This window comes from Periplaneta americana, chromosome 8 (genome assembly GCF_040183065.1).
Source record: "Periplaneta americana isolate PAMFEO1 chromosome 8, P.americana_PAMFEO1_priV1, whole genome shotgun sequence".
NCBI classification, from domain to species: domain Eukaryota; kingdom Metazoa; phylum Arthropoda; class Insecta; order Blattodea; family Blattidae; genus Periplaneta; species Periplaneta americana.
In genome coordinates this window covers 6,380,265-6,404,370 of record NC_091124.1, presented here as the reverse complement: position 1 = coordinate 6,404,370, position 24,106 = coordinate 6,380,265, and the positions used below count along the sequence as shown (strand labels likewise).

General features: G+C 38.2%; 1 protein-coding gene across 4 annotated transcripts in view; it reads right to left on the bottom strand.

Moving 5' to 3' along the window:
• The window catches only part of LOC138704428 (quinone oxidoreductase-like), a 29,796-nt gene extending 6,713 nt beyond the window's left edge, over positions 1-23,083 (bottom strand). The window contains exons 1-8 of one of the 4 annotated variants that reach the window (XM_069832298.1): positions 22,937-23,005; positions 22,536-22,616; positions 22,155-22,426; positions 19,552-19,715; positions 17,068-17,156; positions 13,386-13,600; positions 8,120-8,215; positions 7,582-7,763 (exon numbers count right to left, since the gene is read on the bottom strand). In XM_069832298.1, coding sequence (XP_069688399.1) covers positions 7,602-7,763; positions 8,120-8,215; positions 13,386-13,600; positions 17,068-17,156; positions 19,552-19,715; positions 22,155-22,394 — 966 coding nt within the window. In that variant the 5' untranslated portion in view covers positions 22,395-22,426; positions 22,536-22,616; positions 22,937-23,005 and the 3' untranslated portion in view covers positions 7,582-7,601. Of the gene's footprint in view, positions 1-7,581; positions 7,764-8,119; positions 8,216-13,385; positions 13,601-17,067; positions 17,157-19,551; positions 19,716-22,154; positions 22,427-22,509; positions 22,617-22,936 lie in introns of all 4 variants that reach the window. The other 3 variants (XM_069832297.1, XM_069832296.1, XM_069832294.1) reach the window with 3 other exon arrangements.
• Between the last annotated feature and the right edge of the window lie 1,023 nt (positions 23,084-24,106).

The window sequence follows — 24,106 nt, the reverse complement described above, 5'->3', positions numbered from 1 at the left end:
TGCAATAGAGAACCTCAGATTTTCTATTACCTTTCGTAATGAAGTAATGACGAAACTATGACGTAGCTGTGTAACAGTTATACTGTTATACATGATGTATGTAGTGATTATTAGTAAGGAATTTACACACGACTTATAAACGAGTCATTCATTGTATAAGTATAAGACAGTTAAATGCCTGTATATAGAGTTTTTATTAGCAAGACCGTTAATGGCAAAAAGAATGGGCCACCAGCAATTTTTAAGTTCCAAATACATAACATTGCGCATGCACGTCTCATCAAAGCCGTAGTTCACCAGATAACACATAAATAAACCATTTAAATTTGCTGTATTTTCTTTAAGAGTCTAAAATATGTAATAAAATCGAATGGAAGGTTGATTCTAGATCCATCAGGGACTCTGAAGGGTGAAATAATAATAAAATTGATAAATACAAAATCAACCGAAGCGAATATGAACAGGAAAAGCAAGTAATATGCTGAAATGATATCAATAGTCTCAGTAGTATGCAAATCTAGTCTTTCAGGTGAAGCTCCCTGTAAAGCAGATTTTTCCCTTGAAATTATTCAAAATCTGCTTTAGAGGGAGCTTCACCTGAAAGACTACATTTGCATAATATATACGTCACTGTGTACGTTAACAAAAAACCGCAATTCCAAGTCACACAGAGATTGTGTGCACTCGATGTGGGTCTCTGGCATTTCGTCAGCCCACGCGAGTTGTGTGGATATAAAGGGAAAGGTTGAGACGGTGTCGGGTAGAGTTCCCGGGTAGCTCAGTTGGCAGAGCGCTGGTACATTCAACCAGAGGTCCCGAGATCGATACCCGGCCCCGGAACAATTTTTCTCTTGAAATTATTCAATCTCAGTAGTGTCTGTCATTACGGCACTGGTCTATTGAACGAGTTAATAGTAGTAGCTCCAGGTTCGAATCTCCCCCAATCTTCTTTTTTTAATTACAAATTTGCCATCATATATGTCTTGCAAAGCTATATTTATGTGGCGACATCTCTCAGAATAAGCCCAAACTCTAATAAATAATAAACTTCCCTCTCTTTTCCAAGCAATACTCCTGTATGTTAATAAAACGTTCTGTCTCGTCATTATGCTTGAAGATGGCAGAGAGACAACAACTCCATCAACAAGTCATTGCCTTGGTTCGAGTAGGTTATTCTGCGTCGATGATGGCCAGAAAGATTGGAGACCCATTGTCAACTGCTAAGCGGTGGGCTAATTTTTTATAAAGATGGTGAAACTGTAAATCGTCCCATTCCTGGTCGGCCACACAGGACGCCATGTTATTGAGAGAAGTTGAGAACCATCCCTTTAGAACTGCCTCTCAGCTCAAGATGGTAGTGAGGAGACATTTTAGACAGCATGGCATACAGTGTTGTCGAGCTGTGAGTAGAGAACATTTCATGATAGAGCATGCCATGGACCGTCTAACGTATGCTACTCTCCGACAAGATTGGAGAAATGTCATTTTCTTCGACGAGGTAATTATCTCCAGTAGCAATAATGGTTCTGCCCTAGTTTATCATATGGATGGCCACCGATACGATGAACGCTTCATGAGACGGCTTAACTGCTTAACAGGTCGGGTCGCGTGTTGGGGTAGATGTCATATGATGGGGCAGGACTTCTGGAATGCATCCATGGTCGGTTTATGGCATAAGTCTACGAACACATTTTGGCAAATGCAACGATCCCTTCTGTCCGAAAACAATATCTGAAGGAACACTTTTCTTCCAACAGGATAACCACCTGATACACCATCAACCGGATTCAAAGATGGTTTATGAGGAGGCCTGATGTCGACTTGGTCGACTGGCCTCCAAAATCACCAGATATGAATGAATTCGATTGAAAATTTTTGGGCTACAGTCAAACGGATCCTACGCTCTAATTGGGCAGAACAACCACTCGTTTGGACAGCTGACCAATTGTGGGACAGAGTTCTAGATGCGTGGGAGGAGGTGGCCATGAATTTACACCTGTTCCATAATCTTGTGGACTCCATGCAGCGCACAATGAGGCCAGTTGTTGACGCAGGTGGTTTGTGGACGAGATACTAGTCCCCACCACAAGCCTCTTTTTGTTAATATTTCAACAAATTGATTGTTTTTGGTTTATGTAATTATATATTTATGTTTGATATGCGTCCAGTCTTTTGGGATGTGAAAAAAGTATTTTTGTTTATGCAGGCCAGGTCTCGCCTATTAATAGCCCGCAGATGATGGGCAATAATATGTTTACAAGGCAGGCATAACGAAGTTTATGAACAAATGCCATTTCTCATTTAAACTAATAAATTAATACTTACTTACTGGCTTTTAAGGAACCCGGAGGTTCACTGCCGCCCTCACATAAGCCTGCCATTGGTCCCTATCCTGAGCAAGATTAATCCAGTCTCTATCATCAAATCCCACCTCCCTCAAATCCATTTTAATATTTTCTTCCCATCTACGTCTTGGCCTCCCTAAAGGTCTTTTAATTAAAAACCAAAATAAAAATATAACTTAACCGTACCAGGAGGCGAACTCACAACCTCTGATATAGATGTCAGACATCTTACCATTGCGCCAACACAGCTCGTAAGGTTGATTACATTATAGACTGATGACTTTCAATGAAGAGACAACACAGCAAACTGCGCGATAAACTTAGCATTTCCATCGACCAAGAGTCGGCCCATTCTTTTTTGACGTTAAGTGTACATAAGCAAATATTTAGGATATTTAAGAATCTAGTTTTGACTTTTCTATGCATATTTAAATAATTCTACATTTATTTCGTCATTTCCTAGTGCTTTTATTTTTTATGTTAGTACTAAATCGTTTGCCTCTTTTATAATAATTTATTTCCAATTTTCTATTTTTTTTTTTGTATGAAACCACATTGAGAGACGAACAGATGCTAAGGGTGTTAGAGAATAAGGTGCTTACGAAAATATTTGGAGCTAAGAGGGATGACGTTACAGGAGAATGGAGAAGGTTACACAACACAGAACTGCACGCATTGTATTCTTCACCTGACATAATTAGGAACATTAAATCTAAACGTCTGAGATGGGCAGGGCATGTAGCACGTATAGGCGAATCCAGAAAGGCATATAGAGTGTTAGTTGGGAGGCCGGAAGGAAAAAGACCATTGGGAAAGCTGAGACATAGATGGGAGGATAATATAAAAATGGATTTGAAGGAGGTGGGATATGATGGTGTAGGGACTGGATTAATCTTGCTGAGGACAGGGATCGATGGCGGGCTTATGTGAGGGCGGCAATGAACCTCCGAAAATATTTTAACCATTTTTCTTCTGAAATGTTCTTTAACTTGACTTCTCTTTCCCTGACTGATTTAAGTGTTTCATTATTTCGGGTATTTAGCTTCTGAATAATATGGGTAACAAGGTTTTACTAGGATGGGCTACCAACCCGATCCCTGAACAACCCAATCTGGGGTATCAGCGTTTCATTTTGGAGTACGTTGTACTATACATATGCTATCCAAAGCTATAGTCTCTCATTTGCCCCTGTATTGTATTAACCCCAATGTAAAATATATTATAACCATTAGCATGAAGTGTTGCTATATTGTTTAGGACTTCCTGAATCAAAACATGGCCCCTCCTAAGCTTCTCGTCTTCTACAATTCCAATCTATCTCAATTTTCCAGCACGATTATGCTTTGTAGAACAGCTAAGATGTATGACACATGCAAAATGCTCTGCAATTAATATACCTCCTTTTGGTTTCAGTTAAAAATAAGGATAATATTTATCTAAATATCAGGTCGAAACTGATTGCAATTATTGCTTCTTATTTAAGATAGATTGAATAATCAATACTTTTTTAATGCAACCCAAATGTTATACTTAACTACTATCCTATGATGCCCACTCTAGTGATCCTTGATTTCATTTTGTTGCACAATTTACAAGTACTGCACTGTATATGAGAAACATAAACATCTGCCGTTGTGAGACAGTAGACCAAGAAGCATTTATTCCAATCACACAACCACAACACAAATTCTCGCTCATACTGACTACTGACTACAAGACCCGGAAAGGACGTCGACACTCCAGAGAGACTGAGTGAGTCCAACTGTCTTGTAATGCCAGTCAGCACGCAGCATGAGGTGTGTAAGGGGAACACATAACGTGTCTGCTTAGAAGCCAGGAAATAAAACAGATGAACTATATTGTTTAATACTTAGTGATGATTTAAATGAGGTGAATATTATTATTTTTATTAATTTAGATTAAATTTTCACGTTTCTGTTTTCACTAAAAAAATCTTTCAATAACTGTTTACACCATACATGGGCACAACTTTCGGTTACGTGAGGCACTCGATTTGAAATAGTTTGTTTACTAGAAGAGGAGACTGCAGAGTAGGATGGGAAATATAAACTGCTGTGACCTGCGTCACCTTATCGTAATCGCTAAGGCGGTCAGTGGCGAATTATTAGGAAAGCGCTTGGTTAACGTGAGAGACTCGAAAACTTTTATTCAATTTGGCAAATTAATTCGGCAGCTTTAATCATAAACCTCTTTACTGTTTCTCCGTCGCTGAATTGATTTAAATCACAGGCGAGAAATTGCGTAACTAGCCAATAATATTCCATCACGTTGTCTACGTTTATTTTCTTGAATATTCTGGTGTTTATCAAGATTACTTAAGTGATTTGCATGTTCTCGACCTAAAATAATTTCAGAAAATCATATTTCGTTTTCTACGCACATTTGATATTTTTTTTTCATAAATTTCTTTTGGAAATAATAAGTACAAACAACATTTAATTCCTCGTACCTTTTAATGCAACGTGTTTAACCCTCAACTGGTATTGCTTTTTAAATATATGTAAGGATGTCTAGCCATATGGGTCTATATTGACCCATAGAGGTTATTTTACGACGCTTTATCAACAGCTTAGGTTATTTAGCGTCTGAATGAGATGAAGGTGATAATGCCGGTGAAATGAGTCCGGGGTCCAGCACCGAAAGTTACCCAGCATTTGCTCACATTGGGTTGAGGGAAAACCCCGGAAAAAACCTCAACCAAGTAACTTGCCCCGACCGAGAACCGAACCCGGGCCACCTGGTTTCACAGCCAGACATGCTGACCGTTACTCCACAGGTGTGGACTTGACCCATAGATACCAGTTGAGAGTTAAGGTATAATGTCGTATTTAGTATACCATGCAAATGTTAAGATCATAAATTTTCTTTGGAATAGTACGAAAAATAACATTTAATTTGTCTTACCTTCTAATTCAGCATGTTCTTTATGACATAATAATAATAATAATAATAATAATAATAATAATAATAATAATAATAATAATAATAATGATTTATTTAACCTGGCAGAGTTAAGGCCATAAGGCCTTCTCTAACACTCAACCAGGAGTAAAAACTGCGTTATAGAAACACTACAAATTTACAAAGTACACAAAAAACTGAATAAGATAATAATAATAAAATGTAAACAACAAGTAAGAAGAAATCAGACATAATATATAACATACAGAGTAATGTCGTATATTAAATTTATTAATGCCTAATAGGATTTTCGAGCATAACATACATCGTATGTTCTCCCCTTCTAAACAGCAAAAAAACTCTTTCTCCCATTTCTCATGAAATAATCGTTTTCTAACGTGTACACACTGCTTTGATAATGCCATTATGCCACGACTGATATTGCTTATGAAACTAATATAGAACCTGCCCACGCCTAGGAGCTGCGTGAGGCAGGGGCGTATTTTGCGGGCTACCGGTGGTAGCCCAAGGAAATTACAAAAGAAAAAGTTTATAATATAACATAATGTAATAATTTTGTATTATTAGTTTTACCATAGTAATTAAAATTAAAGTAATTGTTAGATATATTTTGTGTAATAATAGGGTCAGCGGTATCCCAAACCCTTTAACCAGTATACGCCTCTGGCGTGAGGGAGGAACGGGGACTGTGAAGATGTCACTCAGAGCGATAAGCTCTGTGAAGGTCAGTGAGGCACAAATTCTCAAGTGAGGCACGATGCCCATCTCTGGTTTACATCATGGAATGGTGTTTAAGTTGTATGCAGAGTAGTTACACTGAATTTTGAATAATATAGCCAGAGATTGGATTTGTATGAATTAAAAGTTATATTGTTACTCAGTATAGTTTATAAACATACAAGCCATGTCTCCATTCTTGTCATTCAGTATTTCCCAAATGGTCTTTAACCCTCCTGTCACTTACAAATCAGCATGCATTGTGACTGAGTTCTCTATTTTACATTTCATAGTCTTCTGAACCAGGCCAAAAATCTTGCCATTTTTATGGATAGCGATCTAAATTGGAACACTCAAGTAACACACACTTGAAAAAAAAATATTTTCTCAACTTCACTCCTTGTTCCACATGAAAGAATTTCTACCACTTAGTCTAAAAAGAATCTTATTCAGATATTTGTAATGCCCCATTTTGATTATTGTGATTCCTTGCTAACTAATGAAAGTTCACTCTTGGCTGACAGACTACATCGTGTTCATAATGTGTGCATACGATTCATCTGCAATACTCGTAAATTTGACCATAAAAAGCCTTCCCTCCAGTTACTTTCATGGGTGCGTCTGAAGGAACGAAGAACAATACATTCACTGTCGCTTCTGTTTAGAATCATGCATACTTCTACTCCGAATTATCTGTTATCGCGCTTTCAATTTCTTACAACTCTTCGAAACCGACATCAAGCACTTCTTTCTATCCCTCATCATAGAACGTCTTTATACTCATCTTCCTATGCTGTAGAAATACCTCGCCTCTGGAATTCGTTACCTAATGACGTCAGGGACTGCCGGACTTTATCACAATTCAAAATTAAATTGGAAAATTTTGTCTTAGTTAATGTTTTTAGTTATTGCTAGAAGTATTGATGTGTTCTTTTTTTCTTTTTCTTTTTTAATCTAGATTAAAATTGCAAGTTTCTTGTTTATGTTAGTTAATTAGTTAGGATACAATTAATTATGATACTTAATCACTCATTTAAAGTTTGTGTGACTGCAACCTGTGCATATTTTTGTGTGGCTTTACTTTGTATATAGTGTATTTTTTTTTCTCTGTTTATTTCTATTATTGTATTTGTATTCCTGGTGTTGTGGAAGAGAAGGCCTGATAGCCTTAACTACACCAGAATAAATAGATAGATCGGTGGGTGGGTGGGTGGGTGGATGGATGGACGGACGGACGGACGGACGGACGGACGGACGGACGGACGGACGGACAGACAGACAGACAGACAGACAGACAGACAGACAGACAGACAGACAGATAGATAGATAGATAGATATAGATATAGATATATAGATACATACATAAATAAATAAATAAATAAATAAACAAATAAACAAACAAAGAAACAAAGAAACAAATAAACAAATATCAAATAAATAAATAAATAAATAAATAAATAAATAAATAACCCACACCACATCCATCCAACTATAATAGGTGTCATTTTTAACTTTCAGAACATATAAATCCTAGCTACAGTTATCAGATAGCCTGAGAAGAGTAAATTTCAGAAACCTGGATGCAGTCATTGCTGACTACAGCCTGAAGACCAGCTTGCCCCTGGCGCCACTGTTGTAAATGATATCGTGGTGTGCTTGTGCGGCTTCCTCCAGCGTGTATTCCCGTGCGACAATCGGATTCACCCAGCCCTGGTCGATACCCTTCAGAATCACTTCGGCTGTTTTCTTCAGATCCTCCTACAACCATAAACATCAATGTCATCAATGTTTAACTGTAGTTCTTTTGAGTAAATACAACACACATCTGTTTACACGGTATTGAATTATTTTCAGTTTACTTTAAAATAAAGCATTTTTTGTACTTTTTCTTTGCTTGAGTTTCTTTCGTTTGGTGCAAAACCGGCCATTTTTGAAATTTAAATATTCCAACTCATTATAAAGATATAACGTTGGTATTCTGTCACATTCATCACAAAGCAGTTTGTAAATAACTATAATTCTAAGTCCGATTATTTAGATTTTATACGTTTTTTTTTAGTATCCTGAAAATTTTAACAATTCAGAGACGGTTGGTTTTGATTACACCAACTAACCTTGGTAGCACCTCCAAGCATGACACCAATTATGCTTCCTTCTCTTAACATAAGGGAACGAGGGTTCAGCTCTACAGTTCCACGACAACCAACCACCTGAAAAGAATGGTAACACCTTTGTATATAAAACTGTTAACTTACTCAATTCACATGGTAAAAATAACATTGCTTGACTATTTTAAGGTTGATTTGTTGTATAGAGTTTCAACAAGAAAACTGTTTTACAATGGCTCCAAGTATATTATTTTATTATTATTTTTTTTATTGGGTTATTTTACGACGCTGTACCAACATCTTAGGTTATTTAGCATCTGAATGAGATGAAGGTGATAATGCCGGTGAAATGAGTCCGGGGTCCAGCACCGAAAGTTACCCAGCATTTGCTCGTATTGGGTTGAGGGAAAACCTCGGAAAAAACCTCAACCAGATAACTTGCTCCGACCAGGATTCGAACCCGGGCCACCTGGTTTCGCGGCCAGATGCACTGACCGTTACTCCACAGGTGCGGACCCAGTATATTATGTAACCGTACATGGTGACAAAAAAAATAATAAACATAAAAATAAAACATCTCACAGACAACTATAAATAAAGATATGAATATGAAACAAGAGAAAAATGTCAAAACTATGTCAAAAATGCGACAAATTAAAAATAAGGTAAACTTAACACAATCCAAATTTAATACTGAATTATTCTGCATCAACTTTGCAAAATCTAGGTCTGACACTCAACACAAAACATTCAAACAAATCAGAGTGGATATCCTGCATAGTTTGGGTGAATCTAAAAGAAAAATGGAGAGACCAGGAATATGTTAAGTTGTGTATTATGTAAGTAAATCCCGAAAAGACAAAGTATGTGATTATGTCTCGTGACCAGAATATTGTACGAAATGGAAATATAAAAATTGGAGATTTATCCTTCGAAGAGGTGGAAAAATTCAAATATCTTAGAGCAACAGTAACAAATAAAAATGACACTCGGGAGGAAATTAAACGCAGAATAAATATGGGAAACGCGTGTTATTATTCGGTTGAGAAGCTCTTATCATCCAGTCTGCTGTCAAAAAATCTGAAAGTTAGAATTTATAAAACAGTCATATTACCGGTTGTTCTTTATGGTTGTGAAACTTGGACTCTCACTCTGAGAGAGGAATATAGGTTCAGGGTGTTTGAGAATAAGGTGCTTAGGAAAATATTTGGGGCTAAGCGGGATGAAGTTACAGGAGAATGGAGAAAGTTACACAACACAGAACTGCACGCATTGTATTCTTCACCTGACATAATTAGGAACATTAAATCCAGACGTTTGAGATGGGCAGGGCATGTAGCACGTATGGACGAATCCAGAAATGCATATAGAGTGTTAGTTGGGAGACCGGAGGGAAAAAGACCTTTAGGGAGGCCGAGACGTAGATGGGAGGATAATATTAAAATGGATTTGAGGGAGGTGGGGTATGATGATGGAGACTGGATTGATCTTGCACAGGATAGGGACCGCTGGCGGGCTTGTGTGAGGGTGGCAATGAACCTCCGGGTTCCTTAAAAGCCATTTGTAAGTAAGTAAGTGTATTATGTAATGAATGCTGCAAAAATTCCATTCACTTTTCAGTATATGACTTTGCTTCTTTTCCCTTTCACTTTGTGCATCGGTGGAACAGAAACTGCAAAGAAAAGCGCACATTGCAGGGTGAAGTGAAGAGTTTAATGGTGGAACAGGCCTCAGCAAGTTAAATAACAGCTAAAGTGATCATAATTCTGTGGTGCAAATCAAGCTTTCCTGTAAAGTTAATCTGAATAATTTCGAGGGAAAAATTGTTCCGGGGCCGGGTATGTGGATATAGAGGGAAAAATTGGATCGGTGTCTGATAGAGTTCCCGGGTAGCTCAGTTGGTAGAGTGTTGGTACGTTTAACCAAAGGTCCCGGGTTCGATACCAGGCCCTGGAACAATTTTTCCCTCTAAATTATTCATATTATCCTGGAACTTTCAGGGACGGCATTTTAAAATAACTGACGAGAATATGAAGTAGTTACCAATAAACATTAAATATATAACTATAATATAATAAGACAGAGTTTTCTTTTTCTTCTTCCTTTTTTTTCTTTCCAATGCCAGAGGCCTAGTTTTTAGCTTCCCAACACAGCTGGAGACGTCTTTGCCTCTTGTCTATCCTTGTTCAGGATGCTACACTGAAGTACATGCGGTCTGCATTCACAACATCTTCATTAAAATAGTACACAGGTGTCTGATTCCTTTAGGGTAGCACCAGTTTCATCGTAGAGAACAGAGAATGTGAGTTCACTGAGAAACTGTGAAGGAGTCTTCAAGATGTCACTGCACCAGGGCGTAGCGTCCATGGATGTGGGAGATGTTACATACCCTGTAATTTCCTTCAAGGTGACTCTGAATTATGAATTATAATATTGTAACATATAATCGTTTTCGGACAGATCAAGTTTTCCCAGAATGTTTGATTTTGAATTCGCACTATGTTTTAATCATCTTGAACAGAAGGCGCGACCATTAGTAAGCATTATACTGTAACTCTATGGGCACGGCCCGCTTGATGTTTAAAAACACTTCGCAACGTCTCAACGACATCTGTCGTCAGCCCGCGGAAACTCGTGCAGTGAGCATGCTCGTGACCCCGGGGATTTATAGCGTTATAATACATATTGTCATATAGTCATGCTTGTGTTATAATATTATTTCCAGTGACTTATAAAGAATGATGAGTGAGTTATTTGTTCCAAAATGTTACTCTTTTCATTTGTGAACACTGAAGACTGTTTTGAAAGCTTAATTGTTTAGTGTTGAAATAAATTATTTAGGTTAAGATCTTTGTGTTACACGCTTATGGGCTCAAGATATGTACGCTGACAATATACATCCAAGAGATCACGCAGTGAGTGAAAGGGAAATTGTCTCGTGTTCATTGTCGCAATGCATCAAATATGGAAACAAATTGTTGTATAATCGACAAATTGAAGGTAAGGAGCTTCCAGACTTTAACGTTCTGTGAAAAAGAAGACGTAATTAAAGCAGGCCCTTCAAAACCAGTACTGAATATCACTACGAACATAAAAAAGTGTGTAAGACATTTTAATATAAAGATTTATGAAAGTGAGTCGTGGCTGTGAGGTTGTAAGACTTTAAACAAACTGTTTTTACTGGTCTTGTCTTCTCTTTTCTAATGAAAAGGCCGTTTGAAATACCAATGGCTATTAAGATTTAAATAATATTTATAAGGCAGCCAAGAAACATAACTATTTTTGTAGCCATATAATATTTGAAAAAACGACTAAAAATGTTCGGGGAAACTCCAAGGAGAGCCACCGGCGTAACTCGGTCGGCTAAGGTGCATGCTTGCCGATCCAGAGTTGCAATCAGGCGTGGGTTCGATTCCCGCTTGCGCTGATTACCTGGTTGGGATTTTTCCGAGGTTTTCCCCAACCGTAAGGTAAATGTCAGGTAATCTACGACGAATCCTCGGCCTCATCTCGCCAAATATCATTTCACTATCACCAACTTCATCAACGCTAAATAACCTCGTAGTTGATACAACGTGGTTATATAACCAAGTAAAAAGAGCTCCAAGGATAGTAAAAGTGAGTTTATTAATTTTATTTTTACTGCATAGTCCTAAACTAAGTTTATTAAAACACTTTTCAGTGTGTCTATTATTTGTCGATGTTTTACTAGGTACGTAATATACTTGTAAATTTGTATTAGCAAGGAAGATATATGCAGTGTTTATACTACATGGTAATTGTATTCGGTATGTACGCTATGCTGGATACAGATATGGGAAATTCCATTTTCAAACTATATTAACTGGGTTACATACCGCAGTCTGAAAACCAGGCTACGCCACTGCAATGCACATGTCCATGTAGGATATGTCAAATGTCGGGATGAGCCCTAAAAGAAATGGGCCATGGACCTGCATTCATATCCCCACGACCCCTTTAATTACTCTAAATTAATTAATAATTACATCTATCATAAATTCATAAATCAATCGACCTCCTACCTAAAAACCAAATTGGCTAGTCTCTTATATTGAGACAACTCATCCTGCCTAAGGTATTCCCGTGGTTTTCCTAAAAATGTCGGGATGAGCCCCAAGAGAAATGGGCCACGGACCTATATGCCCTCCCCATAAATTCCCCCTTTTTTCTAACAAACGACGTAATGCCCTAGTTCAGAGATTATAAAATTACGAAATACATGTGCAAGATCACTCATGTAGTTGCAATGCGAAAGGACAGGGAACCTTTCAATTTGGAGATTCAGAATTCACGGCATCTCTCCTGGCGGTCTTCACCTGCCTTGTCATCGAACAACAGACGACAGAGTCTTCTCGACTCCTCCTGCACTGCGAAATAACACAGTTCATTTCAATGTGCAGATTTACACCAGCCATCTCCACCTCGTCCCGTTCCGTGATCACTTTGATCACATTTCTGTCCCCCTCGCATATCTGGTACCTAAGAGGTTACGTCCAATTTCGGTTTTCGCCTTCAAAATTTTCTAGAGCTCCTTCAGTGGAGCAGCGTAACCCGGAGTGAGATTAGTGGCCAACAGGCTTGGAGCTCACATATTTAGTTTCTTGCAGCCCCGAACCCCTTGCAAGGATGCGTTTTGCGTACCTTTTAAATTTGTCCTCCCAATTCTCCTCTTTCGATTCATATAAAATGATTCCTTTATATTCTGTATAATTTTTTCTGTTCATTTTCATCAAACACAGCAACAAGAGCAGCAGGCCTACCATGCCACCCACCCATAACATTTATCTCTTGAATGTTGATGTTAATGTTATGTTTTATTTAACGAAGCTTGCAACAGCCGAGGTTATATCAGCGTCGCCGGATGTGCTGGAATTTTGTCCCGCAGGAGTTCTTTTACATGCCAGTAAATCTACTGACATGAGCCTGTCGCATTTAAGCACACTTAAATGCCATCGACCTGGCCCGGGATCGAACCCGCAACCTTGGGCATAGAAGGCCAGCGCTATACCAACTTGCCAACCAGGTCGACTTTATCTCTTGAATATTAATCGATTTTTTTTTTTAATTATCTTTTAAACTTTTCTTATATAGGCTATCTTTCGTTAAATTTCATGGAAAACATTAACGAACTCGTGCACAACAACCAGTAAGCTGTGAGTCGTCTCAATGATATGACGTATTTTCGGGCTTTTGTTCCATGGACATAATATCACCGGCCATTTATTGGTGTTCACAATATCTATCAACTTACAGCAATTCGTGCCTCTTGGTTCAGCACCGTCAGGTCAGCTCCAAGATTCACATTCGCCAGAAGTTCAAGCACTACGTTGAACCCTTGTCCACCGATGGCTGCCACTGCATTGTTTAGGTAGCCTTTCTCCTTGTGGTTGAACACGTGGTCGGCTCCTATGTTCTTCAGTAACTCCATTCCTTCTATACTGCCAGCAGTGCCAGCAACAATCAGTCCTGGTGGTGCAAACAGCGGTAACAGGTTTACCAATCAAATAGCAAATGCATGCAATCAAGTATGTAATGAACAGATTCTGACTAGGAGAGAAAAAAAATTGTAAAGCAGATCAATTCTAGGCATTTCATGTTTCAAGATGTTGATGAAACAGCCAGCAGGACGCTGATGTAAAGAATGTCCCATTCATCTTGCTGCTCACCCAAAATAAATTTTTTCTTAAGCATAAAAGGAAAAATTGTTTCGGAATATGTATGATAAGACTTTCGTGTGTTAAATATTATTAACATACCTTGTTAACATGTTTCGACCTATTTTAGATCATCTTCAGAACTGGTCGTTGTTGGTCTTGGCGCCTCTTGTTTCCTGTGAGGGTGCGTTCGTAGTGTAGAGTCAAAGAGTGTGTGTGTTTTGAAATTGAGTTGTGTGTTGAGAATATCGTTGGGGTGTGTTTTCGTGAGTCTGTATATTTCATATTGTTCTAGTGTGTTGAGTTTCTGGCTTTTTGGTTGGATGTGCAGTATTTCCATGTCTGTGTTGATGTCTCTGTAGGTGTGGTTGGCATTTGTGATGTGTTCTGCATATGTGGAGGTGTTTTGTAATTTTGTTATGGCTGTGATGTGTTCTTTGTAACGTGTTTGAAATGATCTGCCTGTCTGTCCTATGTAGAAGTTGTTGCAGGTGTTACATTTAAGTTTGTATACGCCTGTGTGGTTGTATTTGTTTGTTTGTGTTGTTTTTGTGTCGAGATGTTTTTGTAGAATGTTATTTGTTCTGTATGCGATGTTGTAATTTAATTTCTTGAATGAGGTTGCAATTTTATATGCGTTTTTGTTTTCAAATGTTAGTGTGATGTATTTTTTGTGTTCTTGTGTTTGTGTTGTATTCTTCTGTTTTTTGTGGTTTTGTTTTGTCTTACGTGTTATGTTGTCTATTATGTTGGGGTTGTATCCGTTTTCTTGTGCTATGTATTTCATTGTGTTTAGTTCTTCTTTGTAATCCTGTTGGTTCATTGGTATGTTGAGTAGTCTGTGTACCATTGTTCGGAATGCAGCTTGTTTGTGTTGTGTTGGGTAGTTGGATGTGTTGTGTATGTGTGTTGTTGTTGTGGGTTTTCTGTATACTTTGAATGTGTGTTTGTTGTCTACTTTTGTTATTGTGATGTCTAGAAAATTTACGGATTTGTTGTTTTCAATTTCTAATGTGTAATGTAGCTTTGGGTGTATTTTGTTTATGTGTTGATGTAGGTTTTGGATCTGTCTTTTGTTTCATGTGTTTCGTTTTTAACAAAAGTTGTTTAAGTACAATGGAGAATTAATACTATGGGTATTAAGGTGCTACGAGTAATGACTTCATTTCTTTAAATGGCACCATGTATATTTTATTCAGTCAATAATTTTTAACCTCATCTAGGTCCATTCATGCACCATTATACGTAATAAACAAAACTTTGAGGGGTGCAGAAGAATAATATGTAACTCAGTGTCTTCAAGTCCAGTACTTTGTAGCATTGCAATAGCAATACTGGGCCTTGTTTAGTAGTAATGTATCACTGATGCTTGTACATGCATTCAGCAGGCAATACTAGAACGGCATTCATCCCAATATTTTAATTCAATGGTCACCACGTTGAGCAGGACATGTGGATGTTTTGTTTCGTAGCACAAAGTACCATTTTACTTTAGACTTACAGTAGGTATTCTTTTGCAACCCTCAATGTTTTGTTAATTAGAACAGTACATTGTGATACATTTCTAAAAAGGCTAAATGATTCATTGAATGAAAAGCACATTGTGCTAATTATGTGCTAATTAAAAAATGAAGTCTTTACTCGCATCTATATAAACAACAAGGTTACAAGAAAGAGTATATTAATTCCACATAGCCTAGTACTTGAGCAGATCTTTTTAAAACAATTTTTCATTAGACACTTAAGAAAAAATGTATTTTGGGGAGCAAGATAAATGGAAAACCCCGTATAAGCAGAGTCGCCTCTAGTGGTCTAGGGGCATCAATAAAGCACTCTCCTCTAGACCCAAGGGTTGGAGGTTCAGACTCTGCTGGGGTCAATGAATTTTTCAGGAGGCAAAAATTTGGAGTGAAAATCCTCCAGGGACTTCAAGCCGTGTATTCCATGTCACAGTTTTCCAGCATGTTAAGGACCTCCAAGCCTACATTAGAGCCAGCCTCTCTTTCTCCATTCTAGTAATATTGTCGGACCATCGGATCTGTGCCCCCGTAAGATATGCGAACTGAACCCTAATTCCTTCTCAGCCTCGGTAATTCATTTCTCTCCCTGCATTCCTCTCTCTCTCTTTTCTATCTCTCTCCCTTTCTGTCCCCCACTACTCACAATTTTGAGCCTTCTTGCGGGACAGTTTACAATATTTGCACTTGCAGTCCAGTGTTGTCAACTCAACATTAACACTATAGCACAGAGTGGTGAAAAAAATATTATTAAGCAAGTAATAGCATTTTGCGATGAAGAGAAACAAACAGATCAATATCTGTTTCCTATAAATAAGGCAACGATAAAAGCAGCTGCGGTCACTGGTGAGGCTTATTTTATTTCAATTGATTACGTATTAAAATTACTTACTTAACTAATACTAATACAATATGTTATGTAATTTATGTAGGCAGGTTATAGCGCCTAATAAAGAAAATCAGGAGAGAGGGAGTCTGTGCAGGAGATGAAAAGCTAGAATCACCAGGGAAGAACAGACCAAGAAAACTTCTAATTATTGTAGATGATATGAACCGATGTATATTTTAAGAAAAAAGATACAAGAATTTTAAACCGTTCAGAAAGAAGTTCCGACATTGAAGAAATTACTGAAGGTTGCAAGAGAAGCAATAATTTCCAAGGTTGGAGAGAAATGCTACAGAAAGTGATTCGAGACATGGGATTTAGGTTTAAAAAATGTAGAAATACAAGATGTATTTTGATTGAAAGAAATGATATTGTAGCATGGAGGACCAGTTATTTATGGCAACGTTTGACGGAAGTTTGGCAACATCCCTATTCGGCAAGGTTCGTGGCCTGCTGTTTAACGTGGTGGGAGGAAAGCGGGTGGAATGGAGTGAGTACAGGCATTAACTTTTCCAAGAACGACGACAGCGCTGTATCTACTGAAGTGGGGGGGGGGGGAGTTTTTATCTAAAATCTGCTGTCTAGCACCCATGAGCATGGATATGAACAACGGAGACTGAACTGTAAGCAGATAGACATTTCAAAGAACTTACAATATGAACATGGAGATGAATGGCTATCTGAAATACACAAAATTAAAGCTGAAAACTTCTGCTATAAGAACTTAAATATCAAGGAAAAATGAACGCAACGTGGGGTTGAACAAATGTAATTTCTACCAAAAACAGATGCCTAATGTATGAATGATAACGACTTGAAGCACCAACAGAAGACATGTAATAGTTCTCATAGGCTTACCAAACGTCAACCACTCACCATAAGCCTTCGCAAGCTGCACTGCTGCAATTCCGACTGCACCACTTGCACCATGCACCAACAGCACCTCACCGGGCTTGATGTGACACCTACCAAGAAGAGGATACATCACAGTGAATGAACATGGAAGATGTTAACAACAAGGAACTTGTCTTCGCCATCAACAAAATTAATAACATGTGAAGATAGTCAAGAACAGAACAGCACAACCAATAAACAATAGCCGTGAAGAATCAGAAGTGAAGCCACTGTTCCCAGATAGCAGACTGCAGTTTGTACTATATTGGTAATAGATGTCACAAGGATAGTAATTGTAATGCACTGGAAACATAAATTGACCATCTGATTTCTCTGGAATCAAAGTTCAACCATAAGTTGTGGACGTACTTCATATGGATTGTCAATTTGTATTTACAGCTTGTTTACACTTGACGAGATAGAAGGATAAATTCCATCGCTACAGAACAATAATATATACTTAAATGATAATATAATCAAATAAAGGAGACAAATTACTTTCAAGTAACAATGTCAATTTACTCTGATCTAGTCTAATAGCCTTTGACAGGACTTTTTGTATTCAATAATTCTGTCAGCAGTCGGGGAGCATAAGAATTTTGAATTATGTTTCTTGATATGCAGAGTCTTCTGGTGTGCAATAAGGATTACGTAATATCACCCAAACTTGCTACGCAGGTACACAAACAAGAACAGACTGTCTAGTCAGTGGCGGCTCCTGCATATCTCTTAAGAGGAGGAAAGAAGTTAACAGGACGAAATGACACCTTCTTGAATGAAACATGCTACAAATTAGCCTACATGCATACATGTAAGACCAGGTAGTGTTGGGGTTGGCCTTTCCTTCTATATAGCAATAATCTGTTCTTGTAAACTGAGTTTCCTAAATTGTCCAAAATATATTATGTTTTCACTTCCATTCATTGTTGAATAATTGCGCAAATTAACAATTACAAGGAAATTCACAACCTCGTAGCATTTTTCCAGCACACTACAGCATCACACGTGTTGGAAGAGACCAGCTACTAACTCGTAACCGGAACCGTTTTACGGAAATGGGAATGGGAAATAATCTGAGGAAAGCGAGAACACTGCACCCACCCACATGGTCTGTGTTGCCACATGTACATTTTACAAGTTCAGTATCACATGCTTTTGAAGAATGTCAGTTCTTGTAAAGTCATACTACCATTATTATTCAAAGCTGCCAGTGGCCGATTAATTTTATATGTTAAAAATGATGTAGTTTGGAGTACTTTCAGTTTCAAATATATTTGTACAAAACAAACAACTTGGCTGTTGCCCTGTCTAGTAAACAATGAATAGAAGTGAATTTCAGGGGCCAACTATGTAGAACTACTTCCTCTTTGTTTTACATAAACCCGACTTTAACTTTCAAATATAGGCACGAAAGTTTCAAACCATGGATAGTAGCCTATATAAAATGCAATGAATAATATTTTTGATTTATAATTAAAAAAAAAAAAGTTTACATGGTGTCTTTCATAGCGTTGCGTTAAAACTGTTTTTATTGTGTCTCCTCCTACATGTGTTATAGTCTGGTTGAATGCAACATCGTTAGGTGGCAGCAGTAGCGAGCTTGCTGCACGACCAGTCGGTTTCTATTTCCCGCCCATGACTGATTCAGAGGAGGATCTCCTCCCTATCCGTTCATTTACTTGCTTTAAAACTCTGCTTCTTTCTCTGGCCACTAGTGCGCTGTTGTCTATGTGTGTTAACTGCAGTAGAGGAGGAATGGAGTGGCTTTCCTCCACACAGACAATCTCGCATCTTTCTCACAGTTTTCTACAGCACATGAGGATGCATCATTTAAAACTCGATCAACCGAGTTTTTCTTATAGCTGTGAACTTAAAAATTATCGAATCTTCCTCGAATTTCAAGGCACATATTTAATTTGGTATTTACTTTCAAAAGAAGAAAATGTGAGGAGGACGTTCCTCCCTTCCCTCCCCCGAGGAACCACCACTGTGTCTAGTGCAGTTTAATTTTAACTGAAAGAATTAACGAAAAAAAAGCAATCCTTTCATGCTGACATGATAGAAAATGTATGTGTTAGAAACAAGGATGAAGCCAATGAATACATAGAGCTAATTTTCTTAATGAAGTAAGTCTATGTAGAAATTCAACTAAACAATGCTGATACACATTAACAGAACACACCCTCGAACATATGAAGATTCCTTGCAAATAAATATTCGAGGATTATGAATTCATCACGAGGTCAAGTCGCCCCATTACGGACCATAATGGCAGTACAGTCATACCTGCCCTCCAACTTTATCCCTAGGAAATGTCCCTGGTGTTTATTTCTGCTAGAGGTCGAGTAAACTCCAGGGTCGTCCTACAGCTGGAATGATTAGATCAATGGAGAAAATCCATGATATCGGGAACTGAACCCACGACACTCTGACTACCATGCACACCATTATGTTAAGCAGACTTACTTAGTCACCAGCGCTCTGTAGGCAGTGAAATATGGAATGTAGAGGCCACATCCTTGACTGAAGGACAACTTCTCTGCCAGGTAGTGCACATACTCTTCTTCACAACTCACATATTCTGCATAGCCTCCATTCCCAGGCAGACAGGCAAATACCCTGTCTCCTTTCTGAAATTAAGAATTATTGTTTTAAGACCTTCGGGGAGGCCAAGGCATAGACGAGAGGATAATATTAAAATGGATTTGAGGGAGGTGGGATATGATGGTAGAGAATGGATTAATCTTGCTCATGATAGGGACTGATGTGAGAGTAGCAATGAACCTCCAGGTTTCTTGAAACAAAATTTCTCTAGCAAATGCAGACATGCCAATTCTTCCAGTCTTATTTTTCTCTTTCCATCGAATTAGAAGGATATATGAATGTTGAGGGGGATGATAAGAAAATTAGTGTTAAATTCTGGCCTGTGGGTCCCCTATGTTCGTGGGATCTCCGGGCAACTACCCAGCGTTCCCATGCATTAAGAAGGCAATGGTGCCATGAAATTATTTAATAAGTGGCGAGACATCTATCTCCATAAAACGAAATGTTCTCTAAAGCGTGCTCTAACAGAATAAATATAAGAAAAACGTGGATTTGCGGTATCCCAATACAGAGTATTATGGGCATACACAAAGCCACTCAGTTGAAGTCAAGCTTTATCAATGAAAAGAGTACTGCACCAACGATTCTGTCGTGGATTGATTCTACCATCCAACGAAAAAATCGTGTGCGTGCTACTGGATCAATTTATAAACCAGTGACACCATAATATAGGAATGAAACTTAAGAAATATAAACCCTCTTACCAAAGAAAGTTGTAATATATTAGAGTCCTGCGCTAGACAGTGCCTGGGGGTAGGACTTGCCATGTATAAGGCCCTCATTCGCTCTGTCATTGCCTATGCCGCACCCACATGGGGATTTGAGGCAGTGTCCCATCTCCATAAACTCCAAGTTATCCAAAACCTGGTGATTCGACTCATTTCTCATCTCCCCCGAGTCGCCTCGAGAAGAAAGTTCCATGATGATCTAGACTTGCCAACCATAGACGAGTTCATTGCTCGACTGGCTAGGAACCTGTATGCGGAAGCTCGTGCTAACCCTTCCCCATAAAATCCCCCCCATTTTTTTTCTAACAAACGACTTAATGCCCTAATTCAGAGTTTATAAAATTACTAAATACATGTGCATGGGCACTCAAGTACTCACAATGCGAAAGGACAGGGAACCTTCCAAATTGCCATCTCCTCCTCATCCCGTTCCATCACATTTTCGTCCCCCTCGCGTATGTGGTACCTAAGAGGTTACGTCCATTTTCGGTTTTCCCCTTCAAAATTTTCTAGAGCTCCTTCAGTGGAGCAGCGTAACCCGGAGTGAGACTAGTGGCCAACAGGCTTGGAGCTCACATATTTAGTTTCGTACAGCCCCTCAACCCCTTGCAAGGACGCGTTTGCGTACCTTTTAAATTTATCCTCCCAATTCCCCTCTTCCGATTTTTCGAGACAGTGGGTACTGTTTCTTGGGCTCAACTCCACCTTAACATGCATATCACGCGATTGTTTTGTTAGAGCACTCTTCGGACAACGTCGCTTCTTATTGAGAACAGAACTTCTTCCTCGCTGTTTATTAAATCATTTAACAACACAATGTTTGTGCAGCTTCTGGAAAACACCGTAGCCGGAACTTATGTAAACACAACTCATACGACTAGTTTTTCTTCATTAGGAAAAGAAAAATGCGTTGCTGTTCTGTGTATTTAACTATGGATAAAACGGTACTTATCAGTAAAGCTGGCAGACTGGTAATGTTAAATGCAGCAACTGATAAGGAAAAATCACGCATTGTGTTCTTTGCTGGGATTAAATCCCGCCAGAAAGCAACCTCATGGCTCGGTAACAAGGTCGTGACTTAGATTTGATGATAAATAAACACAGGAACGCCATTTCGTAGCACTTCGTAAAATCACTCGGAAAACCCATTAGAAAATGAAAGGGAACAGCTCCAGAAGGTCCTTAGTAAAACACTATTTCTACTCCATTATATTACATTTTCCCTGGACCAGATAAGTACAATACAAAAATGGAGTAAAAACGAGTATTTTACGTAGACCAAATTTGTGATGAAGCGCTTGCAAATACACATTATCTACCGTGATTCACTGCAGCTGTCCTATTTCACTTTCTAAATTATCCGAGTGATTTTACGTGTTACGAAATAGCATTTCAGTGCTTATCATTTAATGGTCTGACTACTGTGACCTACTCACCTAGGGTACCTAATTTACAACAAAGCATCAAGTCGTATCTACATTCGTACAGCACGTGAAAACGAATCTTTACGGCACACAGTGAAAAAGGAAAGCTAAATATTTCCTTCGAAATTGTTTTAAATAACACAATCTCTAATTATTACAAACTACGAAACCATTTTTGTAGTAAATCTTCTAGTATAAAAGGGTCGCTAGTGTTCTATAGACAATTTTCTAATTCTCTATAATTCATACAAGATCTGCAGGCTATGTTCCTTGTTATGAATAAGACATACTTGAAAATATTGAATTCGCTAACCTTAAACTTGCTGACATTCTTCCCAGTTTCTTCTATTTGCCCTGCTACTTCACGTCCTAACACAGCTGGTAATGTAGGCAACGCCGCGTAAGCTCCTTCTCTAATGTAAGTGTCGACGGGGTTGATACCAGCGGCGTGCACACGGACCAAAACTTCGGAATCACCGACAGGTGGAATAGGAATATTCTCTAATTTCAGATTCTCTGGACCACCAAATTTGTGAATTCGAAGAGCTCTCATGGCTTTGTGAACCTTAGACAGATTACTGAAAGCTGTAATCAAAATAAATTATAACACTTTTACAAACAACTGAGTGCTAGGACAGCAATACTCTTATGTCACATTGATACTCAACATATAAAAAGATGTCACGTCTCATACTACTGGCGAAATGTAACGAAATGATTTCAATTGGTTCACTGCCACTCGGTACACAGCGAAAGATCTTCACTATCAGTAAACCTGACAAACAAACAAAAATGCTGACACAGTATGACAAGTGAATTATTCCTCTTCACACGTATTTCAGATCCCTATCTACTACGGGAATATGCAATAGTCTGTCTTCCCCATGCACAAGAGAACACTTATTTTAAGTCTTCCTCTTATAAAACTCTGTACACTGATTGTTTACTATTTAAGCAGACACACTTCAGGACCTTGACCTCATCTGTGAACTGGTCTCAGGAGTATGGATATCATTTAACATGCATTTATAGAGAATTATTATGTTCGGCAATATACAGAATTGAACAAGGCAAATAGTATATTGTTTCACAAACCTTAAGTTCATAATATTGTATTAATGTACCTTAATAACCTATGTGTTATCTACTTGCGCCATAGACAACTATTCCAATATTACATGAGGTATGCTCATTTGTTTTGAACTTCAGGTCTGCCAATCTGCGCCATGATTTCATTCGGTATATCTTGGTGCTGGTAGTACCGATGAAAAAAAAAAATGTCACAATGGCGGCAATTATAAACCACATTTATGCTCGACAATGCCGAAATGTAGTAATTATACACCTGGTAGCAGTCCTTTAATGCATTTCATTAAAGTACATCTACTCATTAAAGTTCAGGTGTTCAGCCAATGACAAGTCAGCTTTGTACCGTTATATCGATTATTCTCGGATGTGCAATCGAAAGACAATTAGCGAAAAGTCACGGAGGCTGGAAGTCCAACACTGTCGCAGAAGGTTATGTTCTGTTACTATAATAATTAACGTTAATTGTAAATAATATTCAAATGAGTTCAATTTGTCATCTCGTTTTTCAACTCTAAATCAATTTCCAGGTTATATCAGAGTAATCTTCATCTTATTCTCTGCCAAGGTCAATGACATTCGGCCTCGGAAAAAATCAATACTTTCGCGTCTGCGCACATCTCACAATTCAGGTCAGTTCGCACATAACCATAAGAAGACCTAATTTTAAATAATTTCAAGTTACAAATATGGTCGAGCATAAAAAGTCGTATGAAACTTGCGTATAATGGTAATTAAGACTCTCATATGAAAATTATGAAACTCGCTTGCGCTCGTTTCATAAACAATCATACTTGCGTCTTAATTACTACCATTATAGGCTCGTTGCATAATGTACTATTACAGGATAGGAGGGACAATTGTCCCCCCCTTCCCCCGAGTTTCAGATAAAGAAATTAAAAATTGAGTATCTAGTACTACTAAAAAAAAAGATGTGAGACAGAACTCTAAATTTAATATTAAAATTTAAGAAATAAAAGATTAACTACTTAATGACTTTGCTCAAATGAAACCAGAGGAAAGGCCCGAAGACTTTTTTCTCTCTCTTGTACATAGGAGGGACCCGAAGGTTTGCACTGCAGCCTGAGGCTTATGATACTTACCATTCCTATTCTGTGAATGATTGGGTAGCGAAATGGCGGCACTCTTGTACAAGTATAGCATGCCGCACCGTGAACT